This window comes from Lissotriton vulgaris, chromosome 11, assembly GCF_964263255.1.
Source record: "Lissotriton vulgaris chromosome 11, aLisVul1.2, whole genome shotgun sequence".
Lineage (NCBI taxonomy): Eukaryota > Metazoa > Chordata > Amphibia > Caudata > Salamandridae > Lissotriton > Lissotriton vulgaris.
In genome coordinates this window covers 1,064,049,683-1,064,074,609 of record NC_141699.1, presented here as the reverse complement: position 1 = coordinate 1,064,074,609, position 24,927 = coordinate 1,064,049,683, and the positions used below count along the sequence as shown (strand labels likewise).

Genomic DNA, 24,927 nt, shown 5'->3' with positions numbered 1-24,927 from the left:
ATAGTAGTGATGGTTGGATAGTTAGTGACCTCACTTACTATTTTTAGAGTTTCACACCCAACACAAGAAAAAGAATAAAGTGATATATCTGTGTTGCTGTGTGTTATGTGTTTTTACATGTTGTTGGACTCTGTGTAGATCACTACTTTGATCTTCTTTTTTCACTGCATATTTTCTTTTACACAAATTCTTTGTGTGCTCTGGACACTTTTCCTTTCCTTTTCTGAGCTTGAAAACACCAATGATGATAACAGGGCAATCCTGGTGAGTACCTGCCAGGTTCCCGTTGGTGGTGCGCCCGTGAGGTGTTTTCTCGCTCTCACTCATATTTTTTTGTCATTTATGTAACACGGGTGACTCTAAAGTGTGGAAGTGTTTGTGTCTCACAACTGAATTGATGTTTTTGGAACAAGCGTTTGTTAAATAAGGCACCGTCCAGGGCTATACCTACTACCCCAAATAATTAAGGATAGGGGAGTGTTTTTTCTGCAATATTGTTGCGAAAATTGGTATGTCCTTTACAGAAGGATAGGGTTTTATGTGCCTAACAGGTCTGGGTCTTGTATTCGTATGTGGTATTATGAGTGGAGGGCGACCTACGACTAGCTTTACCCTCTAAGCTCCTGTGTTTTTGAATACTGTGAACGGCGGATTAGCCGTGAGAGCGCATTCAGCTTGATGTTCCAAATTTTATCTTAGTGCACCGTGTTTACGCTTTTCACCTGTTTTGTGTGTTTCCGATCGCATACACCATTCACTGAATTTTCCCGGAATTTTTCTTGGGTTCCCCAGGTTGGTTCCTTTTCCCTCTTCTTGGAGTGCTAGTTAGCTGTCTCCCACCAAACTATGGACAAGAACTGTCTGGCCTTTACAGATGCACAAATAGCTGCAATTTTGGCTGCACCCTCACTATTGTCAGATACGCCATTGTTGGGTAAAACATCTGTAAGGGAAGAATGGGAGAAACTGAGTAATTTAAGAAAGAAGCAGGTCAGAGTAGCATTACATGGGGCATTGATGTCAGAGTATTTTACATCAGGAGCCTCACCTGCCAGCCTCTTAGTAAGAATAGAACCAAGAATTTTCTTAGACGATAAAAAGTTCAGACTGGACTGGAGCTACATAGCTAATAAATGCACCAGGGACTGGCTAATTTTGATAATTAGCACAGCCCAGAGATTGAGCGAGGAACTCTTGAAGGAAATTCTGGAGCTAGAGGAGACAATAAAACGTGACAGTACTTTTACGGATGCCAAAGAACAACTGAGCAGAATACAGGAAGATCTAACTGAGTACAAGACATACATGATAAATCAAAAAATCAAAGGGCTCCAGAAGAATCTACAAAGATACACACATGAATGGGCTTTCCCATATGTAGCAGACTCACATTACCAGACAGTACCTGAACAAGCCAATCAAACTAACCAACAACGCAGAGGCTGGGGAGGTAATAGACAACAACAACCTACACAGAAACGTACTCCGGCCAACTGGTCGTTTGACAACACGTCTAGTGAAGACGAGCAGGACAGACCTCAAGGGAACCGAGTGCGTTTCAATCAACAACCACAGAGTGACGCAGACTTGGGCACATTACTACGTTCTTTTTTAGAACAAGGACAGGGGACCAACAGGGGAGGTGGACAGCCAGGGAGAGGAAGAGGAAGAGGCAACCGACCGCCCCAATGGCAAACCTTCTCCCCGAGATTGACCAGGAGCAGGGGCAGGCAACCCCTATAAATAATATAGTGGTCAATCTTTCTGACCATAAGTTATCAGAGAGTGAAGAAAAAATCCTCAATAAAGGTTTAGGGTTCGTCCCCACACCCACACATGACCCTTTCAAATGCAGGTTGGAATTTTTTGAAACAGTTCGAAAAATAAAACTTAAAAAATTCTTTGCTAATCAACCACAAGACAAACATGAGAGTTTTAATACAAATCTACGGAAACCATCCACTTTTACTCCATCCAGCACAGTTGTGGGTCCTGAAGTTGTGGTTTTCGAAACCAAAGTCTTACAAGACATTGAAGACCTAGAATCACAAGACAGGAGCAGGATATATAAGAACATGTCCAAAGCAGATTGGGAAGCGGTCAAGACCCTACAAAATAATGTGGAAATAACAATAAAAAGTGCGGACAAAGGGGGTGCGGTGGTTGTGCTGAATACCAGGGACTATGAGGCAGAGGTCCTACGCCTACTCAATGTCAGGGCCAACTACCAGCCACTGATAAAGGACCCCACTCCGGAGTTACTCAAACTCATCAAACAAATGGTGGGCGAGGCACTTGAGAAAAAATGGATCACTAAAAAAGAAGCAGAGTTCCTGGTGAATACCAGTCCCAGGACCCCTGCGTTCTATGTTCTACCAAAAATACATAAGCCTGCCAGGCCCCCCCCTGGCAGGCCTATTGTATCAGGGATACAATCGGTTCTGGAGCCGCTCTCGCAATTCGCTGACTATTTCTTGCGGGAGTCGGTGGTAACCCAGAAATCCTTTGTTAAGGATACCACGGACATCCTCAACGTGTTGAGTGAGATGACGTTTGACTCTACATTTGAATTGTTAGTCACGATTGACATAGAGTCATTATATTCCTGTATACCTCAGGACGCCACGCTGGTGGCAGCAGCAAGGGCCCTGAGTGCACAGGAATGGTTTTATGATGCGCCGCAGACTTTTGTGCTGCAGTGCATCGAAATGGCACTCACACGCAATTTCTTCTGCTACAAGGACAAATTGTTTTTGCAAACCACGGGCACCTCTATGGGGGCTACAATGGCGCCTAGTCTGGCCTGCATTTATGTAGGCCAGTTTGAAGAGCACATCATCTATCCCAACACCAATCCCTTCAGAGACCATATACGTCTCTGGAGGAGATATATAGATGATGTGCTTTGTGTGTGGACTGGAGAAGAAACTAAACTGTTGGAATTCCTTAACTGGCTAAATGGACAGGACCAGAGCCTCAGATTCACTTGGTCCTACAGTCGGGACACAGCGGTATACTTGGACTTAGACATCAAAGCCATCGGACAATCTCTAAGTACCAGTGTACATCAAAAAGAAACTGATAGGAACTCCCTATTATCATACCAGTCCTATCACCCACGGGCCCTCAGGGACAATTTGCCTGTGGGCCAATTTCTCCGGTATCGTAGAAATTGTTCAACCACTGAAACCTTTAACGAACAATCACAGGCGTTAGGTGAAAAACTTTTGCAGAGGAACTATCCATCAAAAATCATCAAAAACGCAAGGAAGCGAGCGCTGAACACCCCTAGGAGTGCTCTCTTAGAGAAAAATAGAAAAGAGACTAGTGAATGTTTGCCTGTGGTATTGACCTTCGACCCACTTGCAACAAAAATAAGGCAGTCAATACGCAAGCATTGGGACATCCTATCAAACAAAGATTTCAAAATGCCGCCCCCTAGATTTGCCTTCAAGCGCTCAAGTAACTTGAAAGACAAGCTAGTGCACTCAAGAATGCAGAACCCCAGAGACACGGGCAGGACAAAAATTACGGGCCACCATCCGTGTGGCACGTGTTCGGTTTGCCCCCTGACTTCAAAAGTTAACAGCGTCACGTTGAGGTCAGGCAAAGAGTGGGAATTAAGACAGTTCAGTAACTGTAATACTACCAATGTAGTGTACAGACTAGACTGTGAGTGTGGATTACAGTATATAGGTCTTACCACACGTAAGGTAAAAACTCGCATCCAGGAGCATATTAGCACGACCAAAGCAGGGAAGCTGACGACAAAATTGGTACAGCATTGCTACAGTAACAAACATACCTTTAAGTGGCTGGTTTTGGAAAAAGTCATGGGAGACACTAATACAGTGGAACGTTTACTCACTTTCAAGGAGGCAAAATGGATTTTTCAGGAGAAGAGTGAAACATTGGGCCTTAACGATCTCCTTGAATGGAACAAAATACATTGATTTATACATGCATCTGTGTCTCTCAAAAAGTAATTTTTACCTGGGTGGGACTCAGTGTATTGATTTCATTGTTCCCAATGGATCTAATTGCCCACATATGAAACTGAGTTTGAATCTGGGAAGCTGGTCCATGATACACTGTCTTAACATTCTTTTGTTCTATTGGTATGTGTATGAGGCTGTCACGAGTCCGTCTCCCTCTATTTCAGTACCCTTCAAGCAACACCTGGGTGCGTATAACATGGCAATTCCAAATAAATTATAGAATAATGTGACATGAGGCATATTAAGAACTTGCCCAACAGAACATAAGTAGTTTTCAGACTATCCGTCTGAATAACAATGTTTAGATTAATCAAGAATAAAAACATGCCTTAGGCATGCGGACTAAATCCGACTTGAAATCACCACACGGGTAGTATGACAACACGATATTGCGTTGGTGCTAAATAATGCTAAAAAGCCTCTTTCGACTTTTTGTTTTATCGATTTTAACATAAGGTCCTTGAATCTCGCGAGAAAGTTACCTCGCAACGGTCTCTTTGTACCTTCGAATGATAACTAGCCATATCCAAGATGGCGGTAATGCTATCGCGAGACTACGCGTGCGCAGTTACGCTTATCTGTGAGCCGGTTTCGGAAAGAACACACGGGCTGATGATACGGCAGAGGTTTTCCACTATAGCGGTAAGGAGTTGGGGCTCCGGTTCTCCCAGAGCTGTTGTCTTTCTAGTTAGGAGTTTCTGACTAAGGAGAGGATGAGGGTTGAATATGAATGGTTCATTACTTCAACAAGGCTCGCTGGGAATGCCCTGATTAAGTAAACACCAGTCGAGAGAGCGACTTGAGGAGTCCTTTTGCGAATCTCAGAATCACGAAATATCTGAGTTCAGTAGTAATCATTATTTAGCCCTGAATAGGTAACCACGAGCGGGAGGAGCGGATGAAGAGTCCTTGCATTAATTTTGAAATTACTGGCATGAAGAAGCAGGATTGTTTCTAGACTTTATAATACACTACAAGACTAGAACAAATGAGTCTGAAAAGTTAATGCTATGTAGTTATTAAACTAGAGGTGGTCTTGCCCCCGGACACATATAACTGATTTTTGATTTATTTTACCCGCAGAAAATTGATGGGAAAATTCCTCTATGAACACATCTTTATTAGATATCTATCCAGCGGCCGGTACGAGTGAAATGGCCGTGAAAGGGTAAATATCGGATAGGTGTATGCGATGCGGTCTTGAAGTGGCTTGAGTCCCACACGCAGGTTGCTAATCATGGTGCACGTATTTTTATTTCATTTCAGTTGTGCAGACTTAATGGTCCATATGCAGTGGCATTAATATATATGACGCCCTGAAGAAATTGCCAAAACTTCTATATGGCAATGAAACATGTCGGCAAGTATAGTAGTGATGGTTGGATAGTTAGTGACCTCACTTACTATTTTTAGAGTTTCACACCCAACACAAGAAAAAGAATAAAGTGATATATCTGTGTTGCTGTGTGTTATGTGTTTTTACATGTTGTTGGACTCTGTGTAGATCACTACTTTGATCTTCTTTTTTCACTGCATATTTTCTTTTACACAAATTCTTTGTGTGCTCTGGACACTTTTCCTTTCCTTTTCTGAGCTTGAAAACACCAATGATGATAACAGGGCAATCCTGGTGAGTACCTGCCAGGTTCCCGTTGGTGGTGCGCCCGTGAGGTGTTTTCTCGCTCTCACTCATATTTTTTTGTCATTTATGTAACACGGGTGACTCTAAAGTGTGGAAGTGTTTGTGTCTCACAACTGAATTGATGTTTTTGGAACAAGCGTTTGTTAAATAAGGCACCGTCCAGGGCTATACCTACTACCCCAAATAATTAAGGATAGGGGAGTGTTTTTTCTGCAATATTGTTGCGAAAATTGGTATGTCCTTTACAGAAGGATAGGGTTTTATGTGCCTAACAGGTCTGGGTCTTGTATTCGTATGTGGTATTATGAGTGGAGGGCGACCTACGACTAGCTTTACCCTCTAAGCTCCTGTGTTTTTGAATTAAAAGTCATGGGGCCAACAAAGAAAATGACATTAAACCTGTGAAATATAAAACTTGCCTTGAACAAAGATCTTCTGCAGCACATTTGGCTCAATACACTCTCGAAGTTCATCCTGCCTCGCGCTGCTTGCTGGACAAAACCATCCAAGCCAAAGCTGAGTGATTCTCTCTTTCCGCTTACAATGCTAAACAGCCTAAGAGCAGTGCTATGATGTGTTGGAGCAGGCAAAAACAGTGCTGGTTGGGACACTTATGGGGCTGTGACTCTGCTTCTCAGCTGCCTTTCAGCTGTTGATTGCACAAACCTGAACTGCGCATGTCAGGCTCTCCAAAGAGAAATCACTGGCCAATCTGGCATGTCCTGTTCAGTAGACACAGCCTCGGCCCACCCACTGAACTGCTGTGATGCAGTGGGGAGGTCTGGGGGTCAGTGCCCTCAAGTCCCTATAGACAAACCACCCCTGCTTTTGAGACCTCTTTAAGAACATTCAAATGTCCACTGAATCATATGCTGATGACACATAGGTCCATGTTAGATTCTCTGAGGAATCTTTTCTTGCAATGACTTAACAGAAACCTTGAACAACATTCAGTCATGGATGATTGCAAATCCCCTAAAACATTATAATTCCAAAAAAGAGAGCATCATTTCAGTGGCTAAAGAGAGATAAACACTTACACCATGAAACCCCCTCCATTCGTTGGTCCATACATCACTGAGTTATACATTTATAAACCAGTTCTATTTAGCTTGGCTACCTGCATCCACTATGTAGCCTGAATGCAGTTCAGATATAATGTTGACTTACACCTCCACAAGAAGCCATCAGAGTTCCAGTCAGGTTCTGTAAAATAGTTCACTCTATAATCTCAGGCCTAACGATGGTTCACATTTCTCTGTTCATCCCTCTGTCATACAGAATACTCTCCCACTATGTTAGACTTTCAACTATCTAGCGAGAATTCAGAACAAATCTCTAGACTTTGCTGTTCGCCACTTATGCACTCAGAAGAGCACGATGAGACTGTCAGATTGTAGGGGACTATATACATTCAGTCACTCATTATACTGAACAATAAGATACCCTGCATTAGTGGAAGTAGAGATTAACCACATCAGATCCTTCCGACAAAAGTTAGCATCTACTTTCAGAGGGAATCTAATAGTCACTCAGTTCAATTATCCTTATAAATTAATGTAATAAAATGACATCCTGATCAGTAGTGCAAACAGGTAAAACAAACCTGGAGGATGAGTGAACGCTGTCCCAACTTGTAAAATCAGTGCGATGGAGCCTCTTTTGTGATCCTTCTCTTGCAATAGTTACTTTGTGGGTAGGTGACTATTCTACCATTTTCTATATCCCTCTGCGTGGAGTTTCCTGAACCAAGCTGTTTCTTGTGTGCCACAGATGTGGCTCGTGTCTTAGCACATGGTGTTGGCTACTGCCAGAACAAATATCAAAATACTGCCTCACCCATGTGTCAATTGAATAAACCTAGGACAAAATAATCTGGCTTAGGTGTAGGAAACAAAAAAATTAAATCATGATATGCCAGACTGCCAACCCATGACTATGGGAGATTGTGTGTGCATTGCCTTTGCGTCTGCATTTGTGGGTCTGGTATATACAGTTTCAGACAAAAAGAAGTTGAATTATACATGGGCGATGTTATAAGTCTACATAAATGACCAGACTGTAATACACACTCAGTCAAATCTACTATAGTTTACAAGAAGCAACCATTCTGTTGCAGTTCTGTTTACCAATTGTACTAGACTCTTCCTGTCTTCCTTCTTCCCAGCATCACAAACAGTTCCTGTCACAGTCAGGTTCTCTGCTGCAAGCTGCTTAATGGCTGCATTCACGTTCTCTTGCTCTCGGCTGCTCAAAACCACATGAGCACCCTGCTGCGCAAGGCGCCTTGCAACTGCAAAACCAATCCTGAAAGAGAGGAATATGAGAGGAGACTTTCAACAGGGCAATGATAATACTTTATGTACAAGGTTTTAGAACTCCTTGGGTCTGATTTACAAAGGTAAACTTAAACTTTTGTGTAACTTTACTATTTCTTTGCTTTTCACAAACTACAAGTTAATAGTAAGTTTATGACTGCAGAGACTCTGTAGACATTCGGGGCAGAGAACTCCACACATTAAAAGATAGGCCTGTCTTATCTTTTTATGTGCGGAGTTCTGTGCCTACTAAGGCATACTGATGGTCTGTTCAATAAGACACCTTCAAGATGCAACTCTTTGTGAGACCAATTGAATTATAAATGATTCATTTTTAAGGGTGCTTTGAAGGGCAATCATCAGATCACTCATGTGATTAAGGAGAAAGTTGTAAAAAATATAGGGAGAAGAAATAAGTGGGTAACAGAATCAAGAGGAAAGACTGGAAATTGTGTTCCACTAAAGTCTTGAGATTTTAATATTGATCCACTTATATATCAACTTCATGCTATCGAACATCAGCTCAATGTCAATGTGAGAAGATGAGGAGTATAGAGTAGTGAATCTAAACTTCCCTATAGATGCTTACCTTCATGATCAAGGCAATACATTGATATATGTTCAGATCAATTTTATTACCCTTGATACTTTGACATACGATGAAAGCTAGAATCAGATAATGGAATTGGTGCTGAATACAAAAATAAAGGGGGGTTTAAGAGTGTATAGTGGAATTAACATCCTGTGGATAGAAAAGAAGACCCTAAACCATGCACAATGCTGGGAGGGGTAGAAAATGGGTCAAGGAGTGGATACTACAAATTAAGATATTAGACAAAGATGTGTGGGCCAATTACTTAACATTAGAATGGGCTTGGGAGAAACTAAAATAAATGGTTTATATTCAGAGGAGAGGAATCACGACATGGAATGGTTATTATTGAAATTGAGTGGAAATCCTAACAAAGGAGGTGTAGTTAATGCAAGTCAATATACACAAATACAAAATAGATTCACATGGTTATTGTTCTCTTTCACTGGCCCACAGATAATTACTAACGTGCAGTACATGTGCATCAGTGAATTAAGAGCTGAGTTCACTAAACCTTAATACCTCAGAAAAGGAACACGCCTCTACGCCACGATTTTCATGGCGGTTCCTACTCCATGAAAAACATGGTGGAGAGGAAAGGGCCCTCTGTTGCCTCAAGGCCATGGGGTGCATGCAGGGAGACACAATCTGTCCCCTGTGTACATGCACCCCTGTTCCTGACCTGCATGGCCTTTACAATGGTGTTCCCATTGCACTGCCCATTTTAAGAGGCACTGTCACGGGACCTCTAAAAAAAGCCTGCCAGACATGAGGAAACTTCTAATCTGGTGGGTGGTCATAAATAGGTTTGGTGGTGCTAGAGTGGGCCGCCAGCATGGTGGTCCGCTCCCGCAACACCAGACTCGTGATCAGGCCAGCACTCGTTATGGCACATTACACAGTATAGTTGTCTGGAGAAAGTCTTTCTTACACATCTCCCATAGAGCATCTATTTGCAAGTACATGTTTGACCACCACTAGCTTCTTTAGCCACCAGCACAGGGACTGCTCACAGTTGTTTGGCATAAAGGAGAACCCCAATATACCTACCGTAATCCTCTGTGCACACTTTCCAAAACTCATTGTAAGAGTTGTATGAGGGTTGCATCTCTGGAATCATAACTTTCTGAACATCCTATCCGGGAGCGACTTACTGCTGACAATGTTTGATTGTAAAGACAAATGCAGTGATTTGTCCCTCCACCTAGTGGGCACAAAAATGCGGCTGGAGACGCAGTATAATTCGAAATTGAATATGTTGTGTACACAGTTGTATGTTGTGCTGAATGTAAAACAAATAAAGATTTTTTTTAATAATTGTTTTTGTGCAGGAGGGACACCTCCCTGCTCAAAAACAATCCCTAGAGGCTTTTTTCTCTATGTGTGCTGCAAAATGCATTACACATAGAAAAAGGAAAAAACAAGGTGAAATAAAGTTATTACTCCTCATTGAGCTTCACCTGGGATGGCGTACCTTTATGACCAGCTTGAGTAATTACGACTAATTGAGGGCACAGATTCAACATCAGGAGCACAGGAACGATGAACTAAAGGAGAGTGAGCGGCTGCTGGCTACTGCTGATCATGTCCAGTAGCTTTTAGAGCTATCTTCTTGGCACAATGACTTGACCATGGACCCATTAACCGAGACATGTATTTAAAATTAAGAAGAGTGTCAGGACCCCGGGAAAGTCCTCTGAAAACCAGGACTGTCAGAGGAAATATGGGATGTCTGGTCAACCTAACCTTAGTGCAAGTGTCTGCGTCACTCTAGCATTGGTTTTATCTTGGAATGTTATCCTTCCAGTATAAAGTACAATACTTGACTAAGCTTTATGCTTTTCTTACTTTGTATTTGTGCTGTACAGTGGGGCACACATGAAAGTCAGCAAAGCTTGGAGAGAAAAAAACATTTCTCCTCTATAATGCCAATGTCAAGGGGGAAATATTGTTTATGTGAAACCCTGACTACTAGATAGAGTTTTACATCAAAAACCATGGGTGGTTGCAAGGGAATGCCCATGTCCCACCCATAGGACACCCCTTTGACACAAAGTAATGCAAGCAGCAACAGGTCCTGCATTGTGTTACATTCCGGTGACTTTCAAATGCAACACAATTTTGTGCTGGAAAGTACATTTCAATGAATCTTGTTGCACCAATTTGGGTCACTTCTGTGCAGGGCTGACTCTAGGGCAGTGCGACCGGAGCAACAGCACAGGCACTCCCTGTTTTCAAATATTTTGTGGATGTTAAAATACGTGCTGCAGCTTCTTTGCCTCCAGCAATATCCAGGCAACTATGCAAATGTCAACATAACTCTGGAAATTAATGGGTATGCTGGAGAGAGATCAGAGCTTTGTCTAGTGAAACTTTTGACTCATCATAGCACAGAGGGTTAATGCGCCTGCTGCAAAGAACGAGCCCCATTCAGATCACCAAGTGCATATCATGTAAATAGTTCAGTGGGTTACTGCTTTTGTCACAGAGATCCTCTTGTTACTTGCAGTTTATAAGTTAAAATCCTAATATAGAACAGCGACCTATTAACTGTCATGAAAGAGCTGCATGCAGGCTGCAAGGTATAGGTTAGAACATTATGCGTTCTTGCCAAGTCTTTCATTATCCTAATATTGCAAAAAGGGTTCATTCGGGTAGAAATCAATTATTATTACTAAAGACAACCCTCAACCATGGTGTTGCCGGGTCTGGTGGGTCAGTGGACTAATTCGTCTACTGTAGGGACCTGTGTTCAATCTCATGGACACAGGTTCAAATCCTACTGGGTCTACTCAGCCTTTCATCCTTCTGGGGTTGATAAAATGAGTACAGATGGTTAACAATAAACAACTTTTATTCAGTGCCAAGATACCCTTGGGTGAACGTGCGCTTTACAAACACCATGTTATGTGTGTGTTAGGATTTCCGTTCTGAGTTTGTGCTTCTCCTGTAGTATGGATGAGATGTGACTTCCACACCTTGTAGTCCTCTTTCTTATGTAACATTTCCTATACACTGTTTCACACATGTATGATTCATTTTCTCTGTGCAATGTTTGTGTGATGTAAAGTGCTCTGACACTGGCATGAGTGGTGTTAGAAAACCCCCAAAAATGCATGTGAAAGACTGGTTATAAAGAGTTGAGGAACAGTGTAAAAGGGTGGATGGAGTCCATACTGAAGGAAGCCATTGGGGGGCACCAACAAACACTGACGCCCAGGGCGCCACCAGCGCTAAAGCCAGCCCTGCTCCTGTGACGCAAACTTGGAGCAAAATGTTTGTACCTATACCCCAGACTCTTCCCCTCTCTCACTGATTCTTATACACTGCTCCTCTTTCCCTGTTTGTTTCCTCAAGCCTCTTGCTCTGTGTTGCTGTTCTGCCCGCATTACACTCATCTGTCACCTCTCTGCTGTGCGTCTCCCTTGTCACCTCTCCCTCACCTTCTATCTAAGTTATTTCCTTTATCTTACCACCTTTATATATACTGCACCTCCATTCTCTGTGCTTCATTTACCATTTTCCTTCTTCTTGGATGAGTAGGATTGCCACTTGGCCAGTTTTATTCCGGCACCTCGAGTTTTTTAATTTCCCAGCCGGATCAAATAGAAGCAAACTCTCCTATTTTTAACCCTTACCTGTACAAGCAGCAGGTATATATAGAAAGTATTTCTCAAAATACAAAATGTGTTCTAGAGCTGCGTTAACCTCATAGTTGCTGCTGTCGGCCGCTGAACGTTCGGAGTACTACCTGGCTGGTGCTGCGAACATTCAACGGCCGACGAGGCCCCGCCCACTCTTTGGAACGCCCAGCACTGCGCCGAAATAACGGTCGCAGCTAAGGCATTAATGATCCTGGCAGAGGTTGCAGATGGATGGACCTGCATTGCCTCCAATTCAATCAGTCAAACATCTGGTCTACTGCATGGTGGCCTAAGCAGCTGGGTCCAGTACCTGATCCTAATCTTAAGGTCAGGAATCTCAGCATCTGGGTAGATGAAAAGCTGTCTTTTTACAGTCAAATCACTGCAGTTTCTGGAAAATGCTTTAGACTTCTCAAAATGCTGAGGAAACCTTTGCATTTCTTACCAAAGTCGGCTGGAAAGACAGTAGTACAGGCCTTGGTTGTGTCGAGGCTTGACTACTGCAATGTTTTATATCTTAGAATTACACAGGGTAGGATAAAGGAACTCCAGAGAGTGCAGAACGCGGCGGCCCAGCACCTACTGGATCTGCTAAGGCACGAGTCTATTGGGGCTAAACTTAAGCAGCTCATTGGCTGCCACTAAGACAGAGATCCTCATTTAAAGCCTTGTATTATTGCTCCAAATTTCTCAATAGCAAAGGCCCACAGTACTTGAAATAATTGGTTAGACCTAACGTACCGCCGATGAATATGATCGACAGGAGATAGGTTGGCCATTGTTCCCAGGGTTAAGAAAGTGGGTATGGGTGGGCGCTCGTTTGGCTACCTAGGGCCTAGACTAGGGAATGCACTGACCCTACCCGCTCATCAGGCCCAGTCAGAACGCCTTTCAGGAAAAATATTAAAACCTGTTTTTTCTCTTCAAGATGTCAGGGGGCTTAAAACTCTAGGAGTTTGGTGGTGCCTAGTGCTGGGACACCTTATATGAGGTAGGTATGCACTCTAGAAATCACTTTATTGTTTTTATTGTTATCCCTGACTAAACTTAAAGTAAACAGAGATAGAAAAGTCATGTTACAAATGAATACATATGATTTTTTTAAATCCTATTTCCTATAATGTCCATCCCTTTGCAGTCTCTTAACAACACAACAAATGTTGGTTATTTTTCTCTTGAAAATGTGACACCCGTATAAGGTGAGCAATATTCATTCAGGATACCCTGCTTTCCATTCAGGCAGGGGCTGGGCTCTCTGCTCACTAAAGGGCCCCTCAAGAACCCATCTAATCACCCTTCCCATGCAGATGCAACATTTAGATTGCTGAAGCCTGTTCGGCCCAGGAAAGGGGGCGCTCTCCCCTAGACCTCACAGCACTGCATCACCATTGAAACAGAGTCTTTTAAATGGCATTGGTGCGAAGCCCCACTTGCATGTAAACAGACATGCGGCCCTGGGCAGCTGCCCACACTGCCCATGCCTAGCGCTAGCCATGAATAGGGTGCATAATGATTGCTGCTAGTTATGTGTGAGCATCAGGAATCAATCAAGCTTGTACCCACATGCACTTTGATATATGCCCTCTATCCCAATGATCTCATCACAACATTCAGTTATGTTCTCTTTGCAGTGGTTGCTTACCCCTTAGTGGAGGCAGTCATTACCGCCACCTTCCCAGCATGCATGGCTCTCCGCTCTTCTGCCCTGCGGATCCTTCTCGATGAACAGCAAAGACTTGTTAGCGTTGATGGCCGAAGAGTCCTATTAGATTTGATCAGTGAATACATCTCACCCCTGAGACTGGTGACCTGATTCTGTAGAGTAAATACAAAAGGTTATTATCACAATTAGATGCTTGGTTGAGAACCACAACAGAAAAAACCCTCTATAACTGCAAAATGCTACAGGATCTTCTGAAAATATTAAATGATAATTGCTCTCTTGTCCCCTACCTGCTGATCTTCTCCTCCAAACTCACCCTAGCGGTTTCTCAGTTTTGATCTACCACCTAAGATGAGAGTGTTGGAAAGTCCAAAACAGAAAGTGGGACAAATCCACTTAGAAATGCAAGGAACAGACTATCTAAGGGGTGGGGGGCACATGGAAAAAGCAACATAGAAATATAGCAATTCCAGTCAACTTACTTCTGCCAGATTGTCAGGTTATCCCCTGAATACAGATCATGCACCCAGCTCCTTTGAAACGTATATACCAATGAAATTTGGGTGGAGGGTGGATATAGCAGTAGGGAAGCAAATGTGCACAAGAGTCTGCCATGGGGCTCTCCACCTGCAACCATGGCTAGACAGACTGTGGTGTTTGCTTAGTTGTAAGAGCTGGGAGAAGCAGCTTCAACCTAACCCTAGAGGGTCCAGCAGGGTAAATCACAGGGATTGAGGGCTACTTGGCCAGAAGCTAGAGTATGGGGGGTCATCAGCTTCCCCTGTGACTCCTACAACTTCCCCTACCAGCAGGGTGACACAACACAGAATCCCTGCACAAATGACTGATGCTGGGTGAGGGTCCAATTTGGCTATCTTTGGCAAAGAGAAGAAAATCCTCAACTAATTCCAAACCTCATAGGTGTGTGGGGGGAGACACACATATCTAAGTGGCAGGGGTTCACAGATTATGATGCAGCCTGATGTAATGGGCAAACACTAATTATGGGGTATGCACTCAGATCTAATATATAGAAACTCTGAGATGAAATATGTGTGCACTTAAAGGAGAGAGATACCAACTTTTAAATGGGGAAGGGAGTTGTCATACTGAGTATGGATCTTAGGCAAAATTTACGGCAAAATATAATATGAGCTCATTTCTCTCTGGTTTTTATCAGTGTTCAGACTGCCCTACCAGAAGCAAGTCTATTGATGATGTGTAATTAACTAAGGGCTTCATTTAGAAATTAGAGTAAGGGGAGCACCACCGTAACTCGCGGTTCCACGACTTTACTTAGAGTTAGGGGAAGCGCAAAGTGTACACTGGCAGAACCTCCATAAAGTCCACCATTGCAAACCTCTGATTTGGAGTCCTCTGAAAAATGGCCACTAGCTCACCGTGGACCCGATGGGTGGAGAGGCCGTATTATGATGTGTTGGTTTTGTGTGTCTTTTATAAAATCGATAAAAATTATTATTTTTTAAAAAATCTCTTTTCCGTGTTACTTGAATAATGGACTGAAATGTTGTCATCCTGAATGGACTTCTTTTAAAGACTTGAGATTCAAAACTGGCCTTAACTCTCAATTTGGTTGCTCCCACCAAAAAAAGAGCAAAACATAGGGATCTCTTTCCTTCTTGCATATGGAACCATCAGAAAATGCCAGATAATTATATTTTCTGACACCAACTGGCAAGACCAAAATGGCCTACATATGGTCATGCTTTGGGAGGGTTTGTCTAATTTTCTGTAACACTGGTTGCAAAGCCTGCTTTTTTCATCATCGACAAATTTCTATGGCTTTTGATCTTTTTCCAGATTTCATGGTATTGCTCCATTTACTGGAAAAGAATCAAAGTTTCTGGCCTGGCAGCAGGCGATCAGGGAGGGCTTGGAATGAGCTAAGACCTCAATGATAAGGTATGCTACCCTAAATCTGACATACAGTTACTGCCCTGCCTGTCACTAGTTTCCAATGCACAGGGAATGCAGAGGGCAGAGGGAAGAGGTGTGGCGCCGCGGCTAGGGCGACTGACTCCAGAATCTGGGGATCACGGTTCAATCCCTGACACCGGCGGCAGATTAGCCCAGCAACATGTGACTCTGGGCAATAGCTTTCTTAATCTTCCCGACGGCCCCCAGCGCCTAGAGACCCTTATGGGTGATTGTGCGCTTTACAAATATGGATTATTAATACTGCTTTGTTTTAACTAGATTCCGGTTGAACCAGGTATGACGGATTTTAGCCTTTCCTAAGGGATATTCAATCCCAGGTACCCTAAAGCCATGCCCCTGAGACAGTATTTCAGATACTTTGCATTTTATTTTCTTCTGTGAATTCTATGCCCCCCTTCGCAAGAAATTCATACTGCCATTAGTGAGACAGGCCAACTTTGTTTAAGTTGGGCCTGCATTGTTTTTTGCAAATGTTACCCTCCCCTGTGGTGTGCTTTGGGGTCGCCAGCTTTCTGCCAGGGGCCATGAGACTGAGGAAGAACTTGTCCTCGCAGTAGCTACGTAATATCTTTTAAACATGGAAATGGTACTATATGCCTTTTTCTTACATATTTTATATGTATTATCAAGAATTTTTTTTTAAAACTCAGTACTTACTTTCATGTATCTCATCTCGTCGTATGTTATTAATGTACTGGTATCTGTCATTTGACTTTAAAAAAAAATTGTCTTCCGAATTAATTGCAGTACATGTAAGATGTGTATGATAGGTTCTTCGCGGACGATACGCAGCTGGCATTCTCTTTAGAAGGAGAACAGGCAGTTCCCCTGGAGCAGTTCCAAGAGTGTATGCGCCACACCGCGGATTGGCTGCGGAGGAACTCCCTGCAGTTCAATAGCGGAAAAACTGAAGTGCTCTATTGTTCCCCTGCAAGGCTGACTATCTACTCCCCATTGGAGTTGAGACTCACTCCGGAGGAAGACCCATTGACCCCGGCCAATACAGTACGGAACCTGGGGGTCCTAATTGACAAAAACCTCCAGATGGAGTCGCAGGCATCCAAGACAGCTAATATTTGCTTTGGTCTGTTGCGCCTGCTCCGTCGAATACTCCCCATGTTGCCAAAGGAATTGCGCGCTGTGGTGGTAAACAGCACAGTGCTGAGCAGACCGGACTATTGTAACTCTCTATATTTAGGAGCCCCCCAGTACATCTTTCAGGGGCTGCAAAGAGTCCAGTCTGCTGCTGCAAAATTGGTACTGGGGCTGCGACATGACTCTTCTTCCACCTCCGCACTGAGGCATCTCCTTTTGCTACCAATTAGAGAAAGGGTTCTATTCAAATCACTCTGCCAGGTGTTTAGGGCCTTACACGAGATGGGCCCAATCCCATTACAGGAAAGATTTTCCTGGTATCTCCCTCAGAGACAGCTCCGGTCCTCGGGTACCGGTCTGCTGGCAGTCAGAAAATTTAAACGCTCCTGGATGGGGGGTGGAGGGCTTTCAGTGTGGTAGGGGCACAGTTATGGAACAAGGTACCACAAATGATTAGACAGAGTGTTTCATTAATTGAATTTAGGAAAGGCCTGAAAATTCGGCTTTTCCCAAAACTCTGATCTATGCTTCCATTTCTTTTCTCATCAACCAGCAGACCAAGTATCTGGATATCTAAAAGCGCCAGGATACCCGTAGGGTGACAGTAGCGCTATAGAAGTATAGATACAATACAGTACAATACTTTGTAATGACCAAGTGCATTTTCCTTCAATGTATCGACCATACTGTAAAGTTGTAAAGTTTTAAGGTGTCTTAATTGTTTACTTTTATGGCTTTTAATGGTCGAATAAAGTAATTGTGACTGAATCAAATCTCTGAGGGTAAAAACCTGCGAAGAACTGCCCCTCAGATTCTTCCATATCAGGAGGTGCAAAACCTAAAATATCTTTTAGATGTGCCAAAAAAAAAACCTTCAATCTGTATCCTAAAGATATCTTCTGTTTCGTTAATTCCCTTCAGTTTAATCACAAACATACATAGGAGCAGTTTCAGCTTGTTTCCTCGTGCCTTGCTGACTGCTTCATTAATGGTCTTCTGCAACACCCAAAGGGCCAAAAGATTGTTAGCTCAGTCTCCTGCTCATGCTGAGACTGGTCTGAATGCTGGTGTTTCTCATCACCTTTATGGCCCTTCACAAGAGACGTCAAGCAGAAACAAAAACATTACGAAGAAGTGCATTCAAATACGCTTTATTGTTTTGCTTTCCTATGTTTTTCTAGGTACAGAAAGAACAAATTGCAAGAACTCTGTGTGCCTAATATCTCAGACATAGGGGACATACTTCAAGGACTGATTCCTGCCAGTAAATGTGTTCTTTAATTTTGAGTACAATGGTTAATGAATTGAGGGGCATATTATCAAGGGGGTTTATCTCCACTTTTTTGGCTTTAAAAGCCAAGAAAGCGGAGATAAAATTATCTCCCTATTACCTAGCTGTCGCTAACACCAGTTAGCGACAGCTAGTAGGAGTTAGCGACCATCTTGGGCCCCACTTTGCATGTCAGTGATATTTATCACTAATGACATGCAAAGTGGGCGTGCCAAGATGTTAGCGACTGGAAACAGTCGCTAACATCGCAATCTCCTATTACCAACTTTTGGAGATATTCGCGCTAAGCGCGAATATCTCCAAAAGCTAACACCTGCCCTGAGCAGTTCTTAGCCATGTTATCCAATGGGAGGTGGATAACATGGCTAAGAGCATTAGCTCGGTAATGCATGAATGAATGAATAAGCTTTATTTCGATATAAAAACATATCATAAAAGCTGCATTTTACAACAATAAAAACAATATTTGGCACATACAATACAGTACAATTTTTACATACTATACAATAAGAACAATCTAGATAGTCATTTGGGATTCTTTAAGCAGGGAAGAAGAGGAAATAAAAGCATACTACTGTATCAACAGTTTATTTGCAGTTCGTATGCGCCAGGCCCAGCCAAAAAATTTTGCCAAACAGCAGGCGAAGAAGGGTCTTGAATCAGTGCACAATATGCGTAGGGCTTCTACATGCGATCTTGTTCCCAGGGTCCTACATAGTGGTTTCAACCACAACTTCCTGGGTGCAATGTAGGTGTTACATTCAAACAACATATGTGCAACAGATTCAACCCTGGTTTCGCAGAAGGGACAATATGGCACAGTTTGTAGGGGCGGTTTCCAGGATGAGGTAAATTGACAAAGAGGGAGAACACCTAACCTGAATTTTATATACAATGCTCTGTCTCCAGAGTTATGAATGGAGTCCAGATAGGGTTCCCTAAAAGGAAGCTCTTTGATTAACAGGAACTGGACAACAGTTTTGCAGTGATTAGGATTGCACAGCATTTCATTGTCCAACCACGACCAGAAGGCTTTTTTTATTACTTGTTTTGGGGGTGAGGTTTTACTAACCCAAAAATCTCCTAACCCCAATTTAAAGAGGAGGGATTTAACATCTCTAAGCCAGGCGATCTTATGGCATCCTGTATGGGACAAAAGATCGTCCAGGGCCTCTGCATAGCTTTGGAGTTCTGGGACATTCCAGATTCTAGACCATAATAGAAGCCGGCGTAGTTTTGCTTGATCACATATCGGGCGTGAACCGGCATCAAGCATAATAGGGATTGTAGGGGTACTGTGGGGCAGCCTCAAGAGGTCTTTATGAAAATTGTTATCAAGGGAGGCAAGGGTATCAATTTTCTGTGAGCCCCACAGTTCCGCGCCGTATAGTGCTGCGCTTACAACCCTTGCCCTATAAATGTCTAGAACAGCCCCAATGGGTTTCAGTGGCGAAGCTCGCTGTTGTTTGAGCAGGGCTCCAGCTACCCTCTTGTGAGCAAGAAACACCTTCTGATGATGTGACCTCCAACTCATGGAATCGGATAACCGAATACCCAAGTAGTCGAATTCCTTGACTCTCTCTAAGTGCACAGAGTCAAGGACAGGGGTAGCGACTGTTTTTTTTGGGGGATTGAGCACAAGGAATTTGGTCTTTGCTATATTAATGGCCAGACCTTTGTCATCACAAAAAGACTTAAAACTGGATAGCAATTTTTGGATACCCACTGGGGTCTTAGAAATTAGAAGGGTGTCGTCCGCAAACAGGAGCGTTGGGATTTTTTTCCCCGCCAGGGTCGGAGCATCAGATGGATCTCGTAAAAGGTGCTCCACCACTCCGTTAACATAAAGAGAAAACAGAGTGGGGGCGAGTACACAACCCTGGCGGACGCCCCTGTTGACCGGAATGCGGGATGTTTTTTCGCCTTGTGAACCCCATCTAATTTGGGCAAAATTGCTATCGTGAAATTTTCTCAGTAAGGCTAGTAGGTAAGGAGGTAAGCCTAACTCGTTGAGAGCATTCCAAAGTGATGCTCGCGGGACCAGATCAAAAGCTGTACGTAGATCGATAAAGACCAAATACAAACTCCCCCCTCCCAACACCACCACTTTCCAGTAGAGAATAAGGAGGCGAAATGTCTGTTCAATAGTGCCAGTCCCCTTCCGAAAACCTGCTTGAAGGTTGGACAGTATCTGATTTTCTTCTGCCCACTGCAATATCCTATTTAGGACAACTTTGCCCGCCACTTTTTGGGTAGAGTCCAGCAGGCTGATAGGGCGGTAATTCGCCGGGTCGTCTCTGGAGCCTTTCTTAAAAATGGGGACCACTTCCGCTCCCCTCCAGGAGTCAGGAAAAGCGCCTCCTAGCAGGGCCTCATTTAAAAGGGAAGTGATCAGTCTGCTCCACCACGCCGGGTAGGCTTTTAACAGATCGCCCGGGATTCCGTCGGGGCCTGCAGCTTTGTTAGAAACAATGCCCTTAATTGCATTTTCTACCTCCTGCCTGGAAAAAGGGCCACCACTGCTCATAGGAACTATTGTAGGGCGAGGCAAAGGAGCCAAAATGTGATCACAAACCCCCAGTGGGATGGAATACAACTTGGAGAAATGATCGAACCATGCGGCACCGGAGATGTTGCAGGTTATTTGTTGATCAATAGGCTTTTCCCTGGCTCTTAGTAGGTCCCAAAACTCCTTGGCATTTTTCTTTTTACTCGCTTCTGCCAGATCCCGCCAGAAGTTTAAGTCGTGTACTTCTTTTGCTGCTGTTATGACTTTTTTGTAGATCTTCCTTGCAGCCCTTACTTTGTCAGGCTCCTCGTTTTTTACTGCCGAGATAAGGGCCCCCTTTGCTTCTCGGCATTTCGAAGAGTACCACGATGACCTGGACGAATGAGCACCATTACGGGCAACCTTGGAGCTTGTCTGGGAAATAAGGAAAAGATCACTCAAAGCCTCCATTGTCTTTACAAACAGGGGCAAGGTCCTTCCGTCCGTGGGGATCAATGCATCCAGCCTGGAATCAGCCTCTAGCAAAATAGACGCCGCTTGTGATAGCCTCTCTTCGTCCGCCGAGACTCTTGCCCACTTCAAGCGCCTACTACAGTTAGAGGGAACGATTTCGCGGGAGGTTTTCCACTTATGATCTGAACTAGCAAAGGTCCCCTCTTTCCATGGGCTAGTGATCAAAATAGAAAGTGGGTTATGGTCACTGTCACTAGATACAATGACCTCCATATCTTGGTGGAAGGCCCACAGATTAAAGTTAAGCATAATAAAATCGATTCTTGAGGTCCGTCCAATTCTGTTATAAGTATGGGCTCCATTGGGGTCCGATTTGGAGCGACCGTTGACTGATCTTAGGTTGTGTTCCAGGCAAAGGGCATTGATTTCTATTGCACTTTGAGTCCATTTGGGGATCGGATCGATGGTTAGAATGGGGATACCTCTCCTAGAGTCCTCTTCGAAGGTATCCAGAATGTCATCCCTAGACAATGGCTCAAAGCAACAGTTAAAATCACCCGCCAGCAGGACATAAGAATCAATATTACAAGAGGCTAGTTCGTTGCTTAGGCCTGTAGATGATAATCGTGAAGACCCACCATTAGTGCCCCTCAGATAGATGTTGAAGATTTCAAGGGACCTCCCTCCTTTGCAATGCAATGATAGCCATTGTAGGTCAAGAGATTTAGTAGACCTTTGGGTGACACCTAGCCTTAGGGCGATACTAATCCAAATCAATAGACCACCTGAAGGGCGACCTTTAGAACCAGGAAGCTGTACGGCTGGGACAAAGTAAGTCGTGAACCCCGCTCTGTGCCTTGGTTCTTGGCACCAAGTTTCCTGAAAGAGGCAGATGTTGTATGGTTCTAGGAATGCAGTCCAATCTGGATTATCGAGGTTGCGATCGAGCCCAGCCACATTCCAGCTCAAGACCTTTATTACCGATGAATCAGAGGTATGCTGTAGAGAGGCGAGGATGGGCGGAGCAGCTTCAAATACAACATCCCTGAAGACATTTGGGCTAGATTTAGAATGCTGCGAAAGAGGAGTCTTAGTTGGGTCAGCCCCATTCACCTCTGCAGCACTCCCTAGACTTAGTGGTTGAGGAGTCGTAAAGGATGGGACTATGTCACCTTCCGAAGTATGAGAGTCGGAAGTGCCAGGGGGCGTCAACCCTACCTTATTATCTAGGCCATTGGTGCATCCCACTAAGCCCACTGCGGGATCTGGGGGTACATGCTCTAGTGGGCTTCCGGCGAACAAGTCAAAAGATTTTTCGGAGTTATGCTGGAAATGTTGGCTAGAAAGTCAATCCACCTCCTCCAGACCACCATATCTGTTTGAAGTGGGAAAGCCATTCCAAAGTGGCTGGAATTGATTGTGAACTTTAGGATGGCTTCTCCAGGGTTGGTGTTGAGCTATGGGCCAATTGTCCACTGGGGTATGCTGGGAACGGGGTGGGTAAAAGAAAGACAGGGGTCTGGGTATTACAGGGGACCCTTCAGAACCAGGCCAGGAGCAGATAAATTGTGCCGTATGCGGGTCCTCGAAGGTCACCACTATGCAATCCCCTGGGCTAGATTTCTTTGTGGGGCCCACCCAGTGAGTTCTACGGACCATCAGTACTCTGCTTTTCTGGCCATTGGGGATAGGTCTATTATTATTTAGCCAATACATTATTTTATTTTTTAGCGACCAGTGGTTCTCATATTGGTCTACACCAAGCTGAGGGACACCCGTTAGGACCACCACATAGTCGTTGGCCTCAGGGGGAAGATCAATATATCCCCCTCTGAAATTGGCCTTCGAAGGCGGGTCCTGTGCAGTACCAGAGGTAGATTTGGGCTGAGCATCAGGTTTGGGCTTACCTGAGTGGGGCTCTGTAGCTCGTTGAGAAGCTTTAGATTTGGTGGCAGGAGGGATTTGATTCACTGCCACCGACCTTGGCTTGGGTATCGGTCGGGAGGGGGGTGGTGCTGGGGGCGGGTTATCCTGACATGGTGCGGCAGGGTTACGAGGAGAAACATCCTGCGATTGGGTTGAAGAAATTGGTGGTGTGATGTCCGGGGCAAGCTGCCCCTGATTTTCAAGGGTTTTCAAGCCGAGAGTGGCCAGAGCGATAATACTTTTTTCCATCTCGAGCAAATTATTCTCTATTCTCGAGAGTCTAAGGTCGAGAGGGGAAAGAAGTTTCTTTAAAGTTGTCCAAACCAAATCTATAAATGCCCTATCGTTGTTGCCTAACCCTTCAGTCTGCAAGCCCTCAGTCTCTTGAACCATACTAGTTGAGATGGCTTCAGGAACCACTGTACCACCCTCCCTAAGTGTTTGTGACCCCATACTTTTTCCTTGGGAGTCATTTGATGGCGCGTTAGGTGATAGGGCTCTCGTTAAATTTAGGTTTTGGGGCAGCACAATTTTCGCCTTTTTTCGGGCATAAGCAGTGCCTGCTCGACGCTTCCTTTTGGGTGGTTTACTAGTAGTAGGGTTTGAGGGTAACTGGGGGTTAGGGGTCGAAGTCTGGGCACAAAGTGTAGACGCAGGTAGGGGTTTGGCTTCTTCTACTATGTTATATTGCTCTAGCAATGGGGAGGGGGTGGAGTTAGTTGAGATCCGGTGGACAACAGCCTGTGTGACTACGCCTTTAGGGACGACAGGGCGTTCTGGCGTAACCGCGGTGGCTATGTGGCCTAAAGAGGATTTTTTTGAGTGCGCTATCACTTGCGACAGGCGTCTAGCAGCATCTAGTTCTAAGGACACCCGGGTTTGCAATTTAGATATTTCATTATCAATGGCGATGTTAGTGCGAGTGATAAAGTCATCCATAGGGCCGCTGATTTGTGAAGCTGCCTTGGAGGTCTTACTCCGAGTTGCTCTAGTACTCATTTCGTATGGAGCAAGTAGATGAATATCTATAGGAAAAAACGATAGAAAGTGGGCCAGTCCAGTCCTCTGCCGTCCTCTAACGGCCTCAAACGGCCCAGTCTTAGCCCTGTCTTCGCCCGGGCTGCGTCCCGCGCTGCGGGAGAGTCGAGCCAAGATATAGTGGGCGTGTGGGGCGGAAAGGGCGGGGGGAGGGCCGGCGGGGAGAGCGGACCGGATGCTAGTCCGTGGTCTTCGCAGGGACTCCTGGATAACGGAGTCCCTGCACACTCGCAGCCCACGCCTTTCCTCTTACCCCTGCCTCTGCTTCCAGTGTCCAGGTGCTGGTGGTAACACACGCACTCCTGTGCGCAGCGGCTCCCGCGGAGCGGGAGCGGCAAGCCGTGTGGGCGGAACTGCCCTCAGAACTCCTCAGCAAACAGGGTGAGCCTCTTCTCGTGCTTAACAGCGTCCCACGGAGATGTTAATGAAAGCTCCCTTTAAACTGTCAGATGGGCGGGGGGAGGGCCGGCGGGGAGAGCGGACCGGATGCGAGTCCGTGGTCTTCGCAGGGACTCCTGGATAACGGAGTCCCTGCACACTCGCAGCCCACGCCTTTCCTCTTACCCCTGCCTCTGCTTCCAGTGTCCAGGTGCTGGTGGTAACACACGCACTCCTGTGCGCAGCGGCTCCCGCGGAGCGGGAGCTGCAAGCCGTGTGGGCGGAACTGCCCTCAGAACTCCTCAGCAAACAGGGTGAGCCTCTTCTCGTGCTTAACAGCGTCCCACGGAGATGTTAATGAAAGCTCCCTTTAAACTGTCAGATGGGCGGGGGGAGGGCCGGCGGGGAGAGCGGACCGGAT

At 44.7% G+C, this 24,927-nt stretch overlaps 1 protein-coding gene across 1 annotated transcript in view; it reads right to left on the bottom strand.

The window, feature by feature from the left end:
- The window catches only part of LOC147684079 (dehydrogenase/reductase SDR family member 4-like), a 143,755-nt gene that overhangs the window by 105,583 nt on the left and 13,245 nt on the right, over window positions 1-24,927 (bottom strand). The window contains exons 2-3 of the mRNA XM_086944436.1: window positions 13,837-14,009; window positions 7,770-7,947 (exon numbers count right to left, since the gene is read on the bottom strand). Coding sequence (XP_086800562.1) covers window positions 7,770-7,947; window positions 13,837-13,982 — 324 coding nt within the window. The 5' untranslated portion in view covers window positions 13,983-14,009. The remainder of the gene's footprint in view (window positions 1-7,769; window positions 7,948-13,836; window positions 14,010-24,927) is intronic.